The sequence below is a fragment of the Carica papaya genome, chromosome 4 (assembly GCF_054855325.1).
Source record: "Carica papaya isolate Zhongbai chromosome 4, ASM5485532v1, whole genome shotgun sequence".
Taxonomy (NCBI): domain Eukaryota; kingdom Viridiplantae; phylum Streptophyta; class Magnoliopsida; order Brassicales; family Caricaceae; genus Carica; species Carica papaya.
Genome location: NC_142312.1, coordinates 13,821,629 through 13,836,991, shown reverse-complemented (window position 1 = coordinate 13,836,991; position 15,363 = coordinate 13,821,629). Strand labels below are relative to the sequence as shown.

Here is a 15,363-nt window from a genome sequence, read left to right as displayed (position 1 = left end):
TTCGTTCAATTGTGCTGCATCGAAAACACGTTAGATAACCAATGTTGAAAAGTAAAAGGGAACAAGAAGAGGATTCGGCTCAATCGAACTCCACCCTCTGTCTGGCTTCTCCTTTTATTTTTCAGTGCTGATAAGGGTTTGAGGTGGTTTAAAATCAAAAAATGAAGCGAACGGGAATAAAAACCTCACCTTCCGACATCGATTTGGCCTTTGATGCAGCGATGATGATGGCTAGCTTCCTCTCCTCTTAACGACTGGTTCGCTTTCCGACTGTCCTTCTTCTTCTTCTCTGATGGTCTCAGCAGCTAGGGATTTGAGGAGCCAGGTAGTGAGGTTTAAATACCTCCTCAACTTCGATATGAGCCGTCCACGCAGAGACACTTGGAGCGGTGAGGACTGTTTAATCGCATCTAAAGAGGAAATCAATCTAAATTGTCCAATCAGAGGCATATGGGTCGTTCGATCGAGTCTATTTGCGGAATCGATCTCGACTGTCCATGCGCGCGGGAGAGGCCCTGAGCCATTTGATCGGCCTGACACATGGATTGCCTGCGTGGCTTCCTGCGTGGAACTGTGCTGGCATGTCCGTCACGTGGCGCATGTCGATTCGTCGTGCTACCAATGTGGTCGTCCCATGTGGCTGCATTTTTTTCTTTATGATTTGGCCCCTATTTTTGAAAATTATTTTTAATTATATCCAAAATGCATATTTCATCAAAAATTCAAAAAAAATTAAAATTAAAATTTTTAAAATTATTATTAATGTAAATTTAGTCATCCCGAGCCAAGATCCTGGGCTCACAGTGTTGCATAATTAATCAAAATTCATATTAGTGAGTAGAGGTATAATGGTTGTATGAATAAAAGAAATTGTTATGACCAGAAGTATTTATCCTTATTGATTGCCCATCATCCAAAAACAATCAAATAACTTATATTTTCATATTGTTTTATTTTTTTGTGAAACAATAAATTTACATTAATAATATTTTTAAAATTTTTAATTTTAATTTTTTTCTAATTTTTGAAGTCATCCCAAGCCAAGATCCTGGGCTCACGATGTTGCATAATTAATCAAAATTCATATTAGTGAGTAGAGGTATAATGGTTGTATGAATAAAAGAAATTGTTATGACCAGAAGTATTTATCCTTATTGATTGCCCATCATCCAAAAACAATCATATAACTTATATTTTCATATTGTTTTATTTTTTTTGTGAAACAATAAATTCTATTAGATGATTAAATATTATATTTAGCCTTAGTATAACGAATTACAAAATTATCTTAAACCTTGGTTCATTTTATAAAATAAGTAAGTTGTGAGAGCTTGTAATTGGACTTCAACTGGAAAATGCTCTATATAACTCAAGAGTGTCCTTGGTATATCAAATATGTTAAAGGTATAGTGATGAATTGAGAGTCGCTGTAAATAATCATTAAATATTATAGAATTGAAAATAATGGCTTAATTTTCATTGAATAAAAGTGAGGTATATATACACATACAATCTTAATTAATGGTCAATCAAACATTCTACTTATAATCAATCACATGATTTATGAGATTTAATTTGATTAACTATCAATCACCTAATTTGTGAGATATAATTGGATTGATTATCAATCAACTAATTTGTGGAATTTAATTTGATATATACTTATTACACAATTAAATTAATTCCTTTCTTATGCTCCCTCAAGATGGAGCTCCTGTACAGAGTCCAATCTTTGTCTTTAAAAGTTAAAAGCGAGTGCACGGAGGAGGTTTGGTCAAGATATATTCTAATTGATCTTCTTAGGACACATGGGTGACATGTAAAACTCCACTTTAGGCTTGATCCTGAATAAAATGATAATCAATCGCAACATGTTTCATTCGTGAATGGAAGATAGAATTGGAATAAAGATGAGTTATACCAACGTTGTCACAATAGATAATTGGAGCATTAGGAATATGAATGCCAAACTCACTTAAAAGAGAACAAATCCAACATAACTCAGGTTCAGTGGAGATATTCAGCTTCAATGGACGATCGTGCAACTGTGCATTATTTCTTAAAGGACAATGATATTGGATTGCAACCGAGGTAAACAATATAAGCATTGGTGGAGGAGTAGTCTTCCTTATTACTAGCCTAATTAGCATTTGAGAATGCATGAAGAGATAAAGATGTATGACGGTGTAAGGCAATGTCATGATAAACTATATTAGAAAGATAACAAAACAAATGCTTAATAATATTCCAATGATCAGTAGTAGGTCGATGTATGAATTGAGAAAACTTATTAATAACATATGTGATATCAAGGTGATTGAGGCACAAGTACTAGAGACTTCCAACAACTGCTATGTATTTAGAAAGATCAGCCAAAATAGTATCGAAAGAACTGTAAGTGTTGGTTTGGTGGCATGTGGAGTGGTGACAGATTTTGCTCCTATCATATTTATGTGAGCGAGAAGATTTGTGATATACTTCCATCGAGAGAGAAATAAATCAGTGGAAGTAGTGACAACTTCAACCCCAAGAAAGTAAGTCAAATCACCAAGATCTTTGATAGAAAATCTTTTGCCAAGAATATCAATAAATTGTTGAATTATAATGGCATTGTTTCTAGTAATAATTATATCATCAACATACATAAGGAGATAAAGTGAGTACAGCTGGTGTTGAGGATAAAGAATGATGTGTTTGTATGAGAGTTCATAAACCCAGAGGCGACAAGAAATTTTCTTAACTCATTGTACCAAGCTCGTGGTGCTTGTTTAAGACAATATTTTGTGTAACTTATAGACATACATAGGATTATCACAATTAAGAAAACCTGATGGTTATGCCATGAAAATATCTTCAGAGAGATGACTTTGTAAAAAGACATTGTTGACATCAAGTTGATGAAGAAACCACCCACGAATAACAAGACTAAGGACAAAATAAATAGTTGTAGGTTTGATAACTGAACTGCATGTGTCATGATAATCAATACAAGGATATGAATGGAACCCTTTAACAAGTAGTCAAGTTTTATACATGTTGATCGAGCCATTAGGTAAACATTTAATTCTAAAAATCTATTTATAGCTGACAAGATTTTGTGTTAAATTAGGTGGGACAAGTTCTCATGTTTCATTTCGCACAAGAGTATCATACTCCTCAAACATAGCTTGACGCCATTTAGGATTTTTGAGGGCTTGGGTCAATGTGTGCGGCTCAAGTTGATGGTTTGAGGTGATGGTAATGGTAAGATTGAGGTTTTGGATGGGTTTATAAATTTTATTTCTAATGCGTGTGGTCACAGTGTGAGTGTTGGTAGGTAGAGTTGAAGGAAGGGGGTTTGGAGAGAGAGGTAAGGAATCATAGGGTGGATTGTGTGAGTTATTGTTAGTGTCGATGGAATGTTCTAATCAATTAGATGGTGGGGCTCGATCTGTAGAGTTTTGGAGGGTGTCCTATGTATGGAGGATGTGGAATGGTTGACTGGAGATTGGCTGTGTGATGGATCTAAGCTTGAGGGTAAGGATGTGGAGGGTGTGTTGAGTGGCACAACCTCAGTAAGAAGAAAAAAGTTGATATAAACAAATTTAGGAGTGTTTCTGGGCTTGAACGACTAAAATGACTTTGAAGATATTTGAATGAAAAGAAATATTCTACAAATTTGACATGACAAGATGTGTAAATTTTAGAAATTGAAGGATCAAGATAAAGATAGGCACTTTGGGTAAAGGAGTACCCAACAAACATACAAGGGAAGGATCGGGACTCGAATTTATTACTAGAATAGGGATGAAGCCATGGATGACATCAATAACCAAAATTAAGAAGTTTTGTGTAGTTTGGTGGAGAGTGGAATAAAGATCATAAGGAGAAAAAAGGGAAAGTATTGGTGTGGGCATGCAATTAATTAGATGTACAACAGTTGCAAAGGCATAGTTCCAGTATGTGAGCGAAAGTAAAGCGTGAGTGAGTAGAGACAAATCAATTTCAATAATATGTTGATGTTGGCATCTAGAGAGACCATTGTGTTCAAGTGTATATGGGGGTGTAAGATGAGAGTTTCCATGAAAGGATAAAAATTGATTTAATGCTTAATATTCTCCACCATTATCAAGTAAAGAGTGACAATGGAGTATTTGAAGTAATTTTCTACTAGTGCTTTAAAACGAGGAAAGACATCACATAAATGAGAGTTATTCTTTAAGAGGTAATACCATACATAATGTGTAAAGTGATAAACAAAAATAACATAATACTTGAAATCATCAATAAAGTAAACGGGGAAGGTCTAAACATCAGAAAATATTCTTTGTAAGGGGTGAGATTAAACAATTATAAATGTAAAAAAAGGAAGTTGGTGATTCTTACTATTTAAACATGCATTACAATGAGTGTTTTATGACGTAAAATAAAGTAGAGAGAATGTTGATATAATATGCTGAAGAATAAGTGATGATTGATGACCTAATCTTGAGTCCCACTTGGAGGAAGTGGTCTTAACGTTGGAAAAGGCAATGAGTGAAGAAGACAATTTTAGGGAAGAGGTTGGCCACTCATAGATTTCATTTTTAGTCAAAAGAATAGCCCATGTGTTAAGGTTCTTCACATGAAAGACAATAGGTCAAAATTTTATAGAAACATGATTAGAATTGCAAAATTAATAAATAGAAATAAGATTCTTTTCATGTTAGGTACGCAAAGGACATTGTATAAATTAAAGGTGCGAGCGGTAGAAAGAGTTGTAGAATCTGTATGGATAATGTGAAGATGCGAGCTATCACCGATCTTAATGTCATCAGACCCTGCATAAGGAATGTGAGGTGAAAGATTATTCAAGTATGCGGTGACATATATGTGACACATCACTGTCAAGTATCTATGTAGGGGTGTCGGTGATCTTAAGAGACTCAAAATGTGCATGCGGTAATCACGGAGAAGCAAGACATGGAGCATATGGATGTGTTGCCAATAAAGCCAATGATGATTATGTATTTTGAGTGACGGTATCAGCAGTAGAAGATGTAGAGATGTCTTCAGAAGCCATTATGGTTGAAAAAGAATGTGGAGAATTGCAAGAGAAGAAAAAAAGGAGAATGGAAGAAATATGTTAGGAACATGGTAGCTCTGATACCATATAAAATTAAAAATAATGCTCAATTTTTATTGAATAAATGTGAGGTCTATATACGCGTACAATCTTAATTAGCAGTCAATCAAATATTTTAATTCTAATCAATCACTTGATTTGTGATATTTAATTTGGTTGATTACCAAATCACTTAATTTATGAGATTTAATTTAATTGATAGTAATTACATAATTAAATTAATTTTTCTAATAAATATAAACTTATAAAAAAGGTTGTATATATACATATATATTTATACAGTGAATTGTAGAGGTCATCAATTGTTTTTTTTTTTTTTTTTAAGGAAAAACTAAAAATTAGAAAATAACATGGCAAGCCATTTATTGGGAAATGAAGATATAAGACTATAAGCACGGAAATGAATACTTTACTCCCTCAAACAATGGAATTTTAAAATAAAAACAAAGAAATTCGTTGAAATTAATAATAATATGAAATAACTAAAAATATATTAAAGAGAATTGAATCCAAGTATCTTTGAGATTGAAAAAGCATATACCCAAGATTTACAAATATTTTAATATTTTCTAAAAACAAATACTATATATATATATATATATATATATATATAATTAAAAAGGAGAGCATCATGCTCATTGCTTAGTCTTTAAGTGCCCTTGCTACTTGCTAGCAAATTATTGGTATTTTTCTTTTTGGCACTAAAACAAGATTATTATTATTATAATGTTAGTTCATGTGATGATGGCCAAAGTACCCTATTATTCCTTAAATATTAATATATATTTGGTAATTAATTTTAGCCATTAATTAACCCTATATATTCCTTTTCATAATTTTTTAAATATTAATATTTATTATTTTTCTTGGACTATGATACCAACAATATCTTGCCGTGATTTACTATCATTTTATTGGTTGAATTTAGATCTAGATGATAACTTGTAAACAAAACTATATATGTATGTAAACATTTTTTGAATATTTATAATTATGTATATAAATAGAAACTACTTTTTTGTCTATTATTATAAAAGGGTATTTCTTTTTTTTTATTTATTATCAATTAAATGAATTCACAGTCATTTGACGCTGAGATTTATGTTTAACCGAAGCATTATTCATAAATTATCATTATTATTGGTAAATGATATTATGATTAAGAGAGAATGTAAAGCCGTAAATTAATTAATTAACCGCATTACCTGTCTCAACATGAAAAGCCACCCACGTGGTTTTGTTGTGTAAACAGTAATCAGCACTCAAGCAAGTGGGTTTACCAACTTTAATGTCGGTGATAATTATTAATTTAATAGAATGTAATTATAGATTAATAATAAAATATGGAATATAACATTCAAACAATAACATATATATAGTTTACAAACTCAAATTCATATTCTCATAATAATAATAATAATAGATTGAAGTATTTATTTATATTTCAGATAAAAAAAAATTGATAATACAAATATAATTAAGAAAATATTAATGGACGAAGAAATATCTTCTTTAACAACAATTCATATCTTTTTTTGAAGCTAATCTAAATTTTCTTGCAACTTGTAATGCCAAATGTCAAATGTGAGGTGGGTATTTATTCTCTCATTTAAACATATTTGTAATATATATGTGTATGTATATGCAATAAACTTAAGATTGAGTTTTGAACGCTTTTAAAACTAATGAAGAAGAAATTTGTTAAAATTGAGAGGTTTTGTAGAAAAATATGAGATGGCGGCTGCAGCGGAGCCATTAATTTGTGCGAAAAGGAAATGATTAACGCAGTTTTTATTGTTTACTCAAACCGAGGTGCTCTCCTCAAAAAGATTCTTGTAAAAACACAAACTTTAATTTTATGATAAGAGAGGAGGAGAGATATCTTAACATGAAGAATAAATATAAAGTGACAGAATCATAAATTTATCACCAACACACACACACAAAAATTCTACACTTATAATTCGATTTAAGACATATATATATATTTAAAAAAATTATTTGAATCACAAAGAAACCGATATCATTTAGACATCCCCTTACTTAGAACTACTTAGATCAAATAATATTTTCCTGAACTGATATAAAGAGATCGAAGTCATTAATGATATCACTTCGACAATGTCATTAGTGTAAAAAGAGTTTATTATCAAATAATTTGAGACGATATTTTAAAAAAAATGTTTTAAAATAACTGAAGCACAAGTATCATTTAGAGCATCACTTCACCTAGACCATTAGTGAAGATGTTTTAAAGAATTTAGTAAAGCACAAATAAGTCAAAGTCATTAAAACAATAACTCATATACACCCACCAAAGTCAAATAAACATTTGTTAGGCACAAAGGAGATGTTGTAAAATAATCTTGAGACATAGAGAAACCAAAATCATCAGGAACATCATTTCACATTGGCCTTTTTCTCATGCGTATTAAAAATTACCAAGACTCAAAGACAAGGTTATCAAGGGCATTACCCCACTTCAATCATTCATTCAAACGAAAATTAGGTTGTATTCGCCCAAAATATATTATTAAGTGAATTAAAAATACGTAGGAACCTGCCAATATCCCAACACTCACCTATGAATATCATCTCCACATGAGGCAAACAACTCGTATCTTCCATTTATCCCTCTAATTTGAGCATTAAGGCAATTGTGGGAAAAAAAATCCCTTGTTTTTCTCATGTATATTACAAATTTTTATTCTTGACTCATAAAAAAATCACTCCCAACAAGATTTGAGATGATACTTATTTAAAACTGTTATCATGTGTTTTGATTTCGCTTAATTAGATACCAATCATTATTTTCCTACAAACAACTCTATATGCAATGTATGTAATTTAATTTTTACAACCTAATATGTCTATTTTGTGAGATTTCCTACATAAGAAAAATATATTGTAATATTAGACTTATTTCGGGCCACAACATGCTTTAAATCAAAACACATTTGCTAATTATTATAGAATTCAAAAAACTAAATTGTTTGATAAACTTCTCCAATTTTATTTGGAATTGTTTAAAAAGATCACTTTGATATATTAGAATTTTTTATACTCTCCCAACTAAACTAATTATGAATTTTAATCTCATATTTTGGGAAAACTTCAGCCAACTACTTGGTTTAGACAAGATGAAAACATTAAGTAGTTAGTCCTCAAATATCGGAAACTATTTTTTAAAGAACAAAAAACAAGAAAAAAAAAAAGAAACAAATATTGGAAAATAGGAAACCGGAGAAAGGCCCATATCATCCCAATACTAGATAATATTAGGCTCGCTAAGCTTAAAATGTTGGCCGCATACTATATAATATATATATAATAACCCTCTGGAATCTGCAAGCTATTTTCCAAATATACGATGCTCCTTACCCAAAACAGGAAACTTCATTGCAACAGAAAATGCACATTTTGTTGATCTGGGTACAAGGAAAAAAAAAAAAAAAATAGATGCTCAGTTTATTCTCATCAACCACAATGTTTAAGTAAAGATGAAAACAAAAAGAGGAGGGGGATTGTGTGAATGTCTGTCTTCAAAACTGATCATGAGGCGAAATGATTGCGGTACACAATTTACCTCTACAATGAATTAGGCAAATTCTAACTTTTACCCAAATCAATAATTTACTTTAGTGGGTGGGAGAACTTGGATGGAGTTTAGGGTTTAAAGGGTGCAAAGACAACCACCGAGTTGTGTCCTCCAAACCCAAATGAATTAGAAATGGCTGCAGAAAAGTAAAGGGAGAATTTCATTAGTGAATCAAAATGGGCTGCAAGAAGAAGATAATAATTTTGGTTTTGCAGAAGACTTACCAATGTTAACTTGGTGCTTTTTCTTCACATTTGGAATGGTGTCCATTGTAACATCAGACTCCAAATTCTACGAGGCAAAAGTGAAGTTATATATAGGAATATCTATTAGGATGTGTATTTGAGTCGTGCATCATCTTTAGCAAGTTGTATAATATGTATCCTCGTTATTACGTCCTATAATGTATATCATAATTAGAAGGTTCTATTATCATTAATGCACACGTACTACTTAATTAATAAAATGGTTGAATTTTTACTCAAAAGAAATTTAGTTCATTAGTTACTTTTTACTAATTAGGAATGAATGATGATTAGATACTGATTCAGTCCCGGCGTGTGCAAGATGCAGTTCGACTGTTAGCTTAAATATGTTTTACTAGAGAAAATACATATTGGTCAATGTAAATGAATATGAAGATGTACTTACATCTTGGTTAATAGTTGGATGCAGCCAACCAGTTGTGATTGCTTTGATGGTTGCTATGGCTTCCAATCCTCCAGCAGCTCCAAGCCCATGTCCAATCATAGACTGAAATCAATCATAAAATTAAACAACAGAAACGAAAATCAAAGAAAAGGGCTTTTTTTTTCTTTTAATGTTACCTTGGTTCCATTCATCTTTATTTCAGATGTGTCTTTAAACACTTTCTTGATTGCATTTACTTCTGCTAAGTCTCCTGCAAGTGTTGATGTTGCGTGAGCATTTATATAGTTCACCTGTAAATTAATTTAAGCTGTGTTTATATCAGAAAATCCAAATGAATAGAGAGAAGCTGTTTGGTTACTAGGAAAAAACAAAAAGAATTAACTGAATAGATGAGTTGGTATTCATGCCTCCTCTGGGGAAACTCCAGCATCTTCTAAACTCTTACTTATGCAAGAAGAAACTCCAAGACCATCAGATCTTGGATCAGTCATGTGATGAGCATCACAAGTAATAGCACCACCCAAATACTCTGCTATTATAGTTGCTCCTCTTTTCATTGCATGATCCAAGCTCTCCATAATCTACATTCCAACAATTAACTTTGAAGAAATCAGATCGGAAAAAGATCGTGCAAAAATTTCAATATGTAATTAATTAATTACCAGAACACCAGAGCCTTCTCCCATAATAAAACCATCTCGGTTTTTATCCCAGGGTCTCGAAGCTTTCGTAGGCTCATCATTCCTCTGAGACAAAGCTCGGCAAGCAATGAAACCACCCAACCCAGTTGGCACAATTGCAGCCTCAGTCCCACCAGCTACCATGATATCTGCTTCGCCTCTTCGGATGTGATTTGCAGCCGAATAAAAGCAGTAATTTGCAGTTGCACAGGCCGTTGAAATGGAGTAATTCGGACCCATTAGTCCTGTGTCTATAGCTAACAAAGCTGAACCCATATTGGTGATAGAATAAGGAATGAAAAATGGTGTTATCTTCTTGTATCCCCTCAAAATAAGGGATTCAACCCCTGTGCTGAATGCCGTTAGCCCTCCCATTCCTGATCCTACCAGCACTCCTATTCTGGTTCTGTCCATCTAATCACATATATATATATACGTCATATAACAAATTTGAGGTATTTCCGTTAGAATTTGATGAAATTTTTAGGAAAAGATGACTTCACTTACTTTCTCAAGCACTTCTGGGCCTAGATTGGCATCATCAAGAGCTCTTCTGCCAGCAACCAAGCAGTATCTCCAGCAATCATCAAGACGACGATCATTCTTCCCGTCAATGTATCCTTTGGAAGAAAAATCACGAATCTGACCTCCGAACCGGACTGAGAAACTCGAAGCATCAAATCTGTCAATCAAGCTTATCCCGCTCTCTCCCTCAAGAAGTTTATTGTAAAATGTATCAACATGACTGCCAAAAACTGATACAAGTCCCATTCCTGTTATCACTACTCGTTTCTTGGGGTCTGTTTCTCTCTTGGGAGCTGAAACGTTGGGAGAAGCCATTGCCCTGATGCTTCTTCGACGTTTTGGAGCTGATACATTGATTATTAGGTTTGAAATTGGAAACAGAAATACTAGACCCAATAAACATGCAAGTATATACCTCATATTTACAAATTGCTTTGACATAAATGTATATAAATATACCTGAAGTGAGCATGAAGGTATTTGTTGAAGAGAATTGCAGGTTTTGAAGTGGCTTTAGGCCATTGTATTGTGGCAGAGAAGGTTCAGCATTCCCAAACAGGAAGCCAGCAGAGGAGATAGCAGCAATGGTTGCCATTTTTGGTTTCCTGTGAGTATGAACGTGTAAGTAAAGATGCAGATATAAAGGGGGGAAAGGAAGAGAAAGAAGGAGATGAAGAAAAGGGTTTGTTTGGTTGTAGAATCCGCCATTATTGATAGTGAAACAAAAGGTGGGCGATAGAAGCAAAACATTTGAAATTTAAGTGAGAAGATTTTTTTCTTGGTTAACTACCACAAACAAAGCTTAAAGCTTCATTTTAATGGTGCCAACTGTTTTTCACGGCTCTTTATTGCTTTTCTTTTCAGATTGTTTCATTTCTTTTTCTTATTATTATTATTGGAGTTAATAACAACAAAACATTGTCACCCAAATTCATATGGAAACATTTTAGTTTGTTCAAATTCTTTTAAATTTTAATTCAAGTGGGAAAAAAAATATATGCTTTATTTTCTTTTTCTTTTTTTTTGGACAAAATCATTGGATATTGACTACAAAAAATACAAACATCTTTTTCATAACTAGAAAGAGGCAACGATGTGCCAAACGACGTAGTTTTGGTTGTGGAGTAATGATGAAAATTTTGTTAAGAGTATATTTTTTTCTTTTGATTATGATAGTCTCTATTTGTATACTTTTTTGTCCATGAATTTTTTTTTGGTTATAAATATAAAGAGAATAATAAATATAAAAACTCATTAAGATAATTAAACAATAATATTAACAAACAATGTAATCATATTGATATACATACAATGTTAACCTCTTTATTTTAATAAACCAAATACGTCTTTAGCAAGATTATGTAGAAAAGTTTATTATAAATAATTCTTATTTAAGGAATAAAATTATATTAAAAAAGTAATTAAATTTTATTAACTTCTCTTTCTTAAATTATGCGTGTATTCATAAATAAAGTTATATTAAAAATAGTAAGAATTATGATCTTATGAAAAGCTACTTATAATAAAAGAACATTATAGCATAAAAAGAAAATAAACATAGTTTTATTTTTATGTTTTTTTTAATTTTTTTTTTCTATTTTATTAAACAATAATTAACTCACGCTCTCATAATCATACTAATTTAAAGAAAATAATAAATATCTTATATATGTAAAAACTATTATGTTAATCATTAAGTATGAGTATACGAAAAATAACATTCACGACATATGAAAATTAAAAACCCTGTAGAATCTATAACAATAAAGACCACATAATTATTTTTTATTCTCTAATAAATTTTACTAGTAAATTTCATGTATGGTAGTTATTAAAAAATACACACCCAAGCATATAAAATTTTTGTTGAATACGTAAAAACTAAAATATTTTAAAAATAAGGATACCATTTGCATTAGTGAATAATAATATATTTTTTAAATCTTTTAGAGAGAATGAATTGTGTAAATATATACTTGATAAAAATCTAAATCCATAAGAGTTGATAGAGCCAAGACATACGCGTCTTAAGTCTTGACTGTTAAGTAAACCCCCAGGAGGAAGTCTCTAGAAACTCACTTGCCACGTCACCCCTCTTCCTCACACAAACCGCGTTTTTTTTTTAATTAAAAAAAAAATTAAATTACTAAAGAAATTTCTTCTCACTCTTAATTTTTCCACTTTGACAAATCCACACGCAATCCTTAATCTCCCCTCCTTCCTCGAAATTTCCTATTGACTTCATTATTTAATACCCCATTTCTCTGATTCCTTTTTCTCTTCCCCCCACCAACCTAACCTCCCCCCCCCTCCTCTGCTCCTCTTTTCCGTTTCGCATAATCTGCATTCATCCTCACCTAGATCTTGTTTCGGATTTTCAAAAACATGGAGAACCACCAGCAATCCTTTTATCAATTCAGCGATCAACTCCGTTTGCACACTTCCAACTTCGCCAATCTCTCGCTCAACGACTCCATCTGGAGTAATTCCTATGAGTTTAAGAGGCCCGATGAGAGGAGGAATTTCGATATCAGAGTCGGCGGTGAAGTCAATTCTCTCAACAACTTCAACTCCAATTCCCCCGATCTCAATGCATTCAACAACGGATGGAAATTTGGAGCTGCAAACACTGGGATTGGGCTTGGTCCTATCGGACAAGTTATTGGTGGGAGCTCTGGAAAGACTCCTTCAATCAATGGCGGCTTCAACAAGGGGATTATCTCCAAACTTTATCCCAGCAACAACAACAACAACAGCGGCATCAATGTTAATGTGAAAGGAGGCAGGAATAAGGTAGGAGATGATGATCATGTAGGTAAATTTGGGAAGAAGAATGGAACAAAGAAGAATGGCGATCACGAGAGTAAGGATAACAGTAAGGGTGCTGCGGATAAGAGGTTTAAGACTCTTCCACCATCTGAAGCTCTGCCTAGAAATGAAACCGTCGGTGGCTACATCTTCGTCTGCAACAATGATACCATGCAGGAAAACCTCAGAAGACAGCTTTTTGGTATCTCTCTCGATTTTCCTATTCGTTTTTCCTTTTTCTTTTTCATGCTTTATTACTTTTTTAATTAATCCACTTTTCTAGGACTTTTCAGAATATTACCGATCCTAGATTATAGATTCAGGATTTTATGATAATTGGATTTTGATTATTGGTAGTATAGAAATATGTACAAATATTTGGTAGGATTTATCACTGGGAACTAATTGAACTCTAATTAATAACTCATATTTATTTTCTTTGATTAAATGTTTTCAGGTTTGCCTCCACGTTATCGTGATTCAGTTAGGGCGATAACTCCTGGACTGCCTCTTTTCCTGTATAACTACTCCACCCACCAACTCCATGGAATTTTTGAGGTATCTTATTTGTTTCTCTGTCGTCTCTAATTAATTCGCAAATATATTAAATTCCAATATTACTTTTAATAATTCTCTGCCGTAGTCTTAATCTCTATCTATGCTAGCGACGATGGGAAGAAAAATTAAGTACAAGTATTAATTTTTCCTCATTAGAAAATGAAAAACAAAAGGATTAGGAGTTCTTGAATGTTAATTTATGTCAAGGAATTACGAACAGGCTACTATTAGTCTTAATACGAATTTGTCTGTCTGGACGAGGCAATTGATTTCGATTTCGAAACCCTATTCTTTTATGCGATTCTCGTAGTCCGCATCTGAAGTAATTTTGTCGTAATGATCTGTTTAGGCTGCTGGTTTTGGTGGAACAAATATTGATCCAGCTGCCTGGGAGGACAAAAAATGCCCTGGGGAGTCGCGCTTCCCTGCTCAGGTATTTCATAGGTCTATTGTGCAAAATAATTGTTATCGTATGAATTTGGTGCAGTAGTCTGACTTTAGATTTACAGGTGAGAGTTATGACTAGGAAAATCTGTGAGCCACTGGAAGAGGACTCCTTCAGGCCCATTCTCCACCATTATGATGGCCCTAAGTTCCGCCTTGAGCTCAGCGTGCCAGAGGTGAACTCCATGCTAATTACATTGCTAATCTTGAAGCGTATATACATATATATATATATATATATATTATGTATACAAGCGTGTGCGTGGTTGTAATGCTTGTTGTTGTTTGAATATTGCAGGCACTGTCTCTGTTGGATATCTTTGCAGAGCAAAACCCTTGAGCCGTACCCCATACCAGAAACAACAAACAATAATACAAGACAAGGATGAAAAGAAATAGTTGAAAGAATAGAGGAATAGAAATTGAGAGAACAGAAACCAAAGTAAACAGTAAATATGTTATTTCGTTTTTCTAGCCATGGAGGCTGCTGGTGGTTAAATTTTTCCCTGTTTGGCTTATACATAGAATAATTTACAGATCAAACTTTTTCTTGAATGGAGATGGTAGGGTTCTCCATTTTGCACCACCCTTGAACTTGTTTTTGATGTGACGTGGTTATAAATAATCCATAATTTATTATAGCTTCAAAGTTTGAGTTAATAAGGATTGAAGTTTTGTACTTTTTATTGTTCCCGAGAATCAAACTCTTACCGGAGTTAGGAGGAGGAAAGAACCGCTATGCCCTCGCTCTTTGTACAGCATGAAGATTTGTCTGAGGGAGGACTCAGAAAATCCATCACTGTATAATTTTTTTTAGAGAATTATTTGGTGAAAATTGTTACTACTTATTTATTACATAAATTTAAATAGAACAACAGATTACGTGACTATTTGAGTAATAAATAAAATATATTATGATTTATTTAAATACAAATAAAGTATATTAGAGTTAAATTAAATTAGAAACTGAAAATTCTTTCTTCTCTCACTTGGAA

General features: G+C 32.6%; 2 protein-coding genes across 2 annotated transcripts; one reads left to right on the top strand and one right to left on the bottom strand.

Moving 5' to 3' along the window:
* Positions 1-8,481: 8,481 nt before the first annotated feature.
* LOC110812371 (3-oxoacyl-[acyl-carrier-protein] synthase I, chloroplastic-like) lies at positions 8,482-11,341 on the bottom strand. The gene is made up of 8 exons (XM_022039136.2): positions 11,018-11,341; positions 10,541-10,902; positions 10,016-10,447; positions 9,761-9,934; positions 9,530-9,643; positions 9,354-9,455; positions 8,927-8,993; positions 8,482-8,838 (listed from the first exon to the last, which is right to left on the bottom strand). Exons 1-8 carry the CDS (start codon positions 11,151-11,153, stop codon positions 8,771-8,773), a joined length of 1,455 nt encoding a protein of 484 aa, XP_021894828.2. The 5' UTR covers positions 11,154-11,341; the 3' UTR covers positions 8,482-8,770.
* A 1,486-nt stretch (positions 11,342-12,827) lies between these two features.
* On the top strand, positions 12,828-15,017 carry LOC110812379 (DCD (Development and Cell Death) domain protein). Its single transcript, XM_088217902.1, has 5 exons — positions 12,828-13,568; positions 13,824-13,924; positions 14,274-14,357; positions 14,434-14,544; positions 14,667-15,017. The coding sequence occupies exons 1-5, from the start codon at positions 12,944-12,946 to the stop codon at positions 14,706-14,708; spliced, it is 963 nt and encodes a 320-aa protein (XP_088074028.1). The 5' UTR covers positions 12,828-12,943; the 3' UTR covers positions 14,709-15,017.
* Positions 15,018-15,363: the final 346 nt, after the last annotated feature.

What these genes read in the sequence shown, in the direction of transcription:
- LOC110812371 (XM_022039136.2), bottom strand. Translation starts at nt 11,153, where the DNA reads ATGGCAACCATTGCTGCTATCTCCTCTGCTGGCTTCCTGTTTGGGAAT. An exon ending in GCCCAGAAGTGCTTGAGAAA is followed by an intron (nt 10,448 to 10,540) that starts GTAAGTGAAGTC and finishes ATATGTGATTAG; the next exon opens with ATGGACAGAACCAGAATAGG. An exon ending in GAGAAGGCTCTGGTGTTCTG is followed by an intron (nt 9,935 to 10,015) that starts GTAATTAATTAA and finishes GTTGGAATGTAG; the next exon opens with ATTATGGAGAGCTTGGATCA.
- LOC110812379 (XM_088217902.1), top strand. Translation starts at nt 12,944, where the DNA reads ATGGAGAACCACCAGCAATCCTTTTATCAATTCAGCGATCAACTCCGT. An exon ending in CCTCAGAAGACAGCTTTTTG is followed by an intron (nt 13,569 to 13,823) that starts GTATCTCTCTCG and finishes AAATGTTTTCAG; the next exon opens with GTTTGCCTCCACGTTATCGT. An exon ending in AGTCGCGCTTCCCTGCTCAG is followed by an intron (nt 14,358 to 14,433) that starts GTATTTCATAGG and finishes TTAGATTTACAG; the next exon opens with GTGAGAGTTATGACTAGGAA.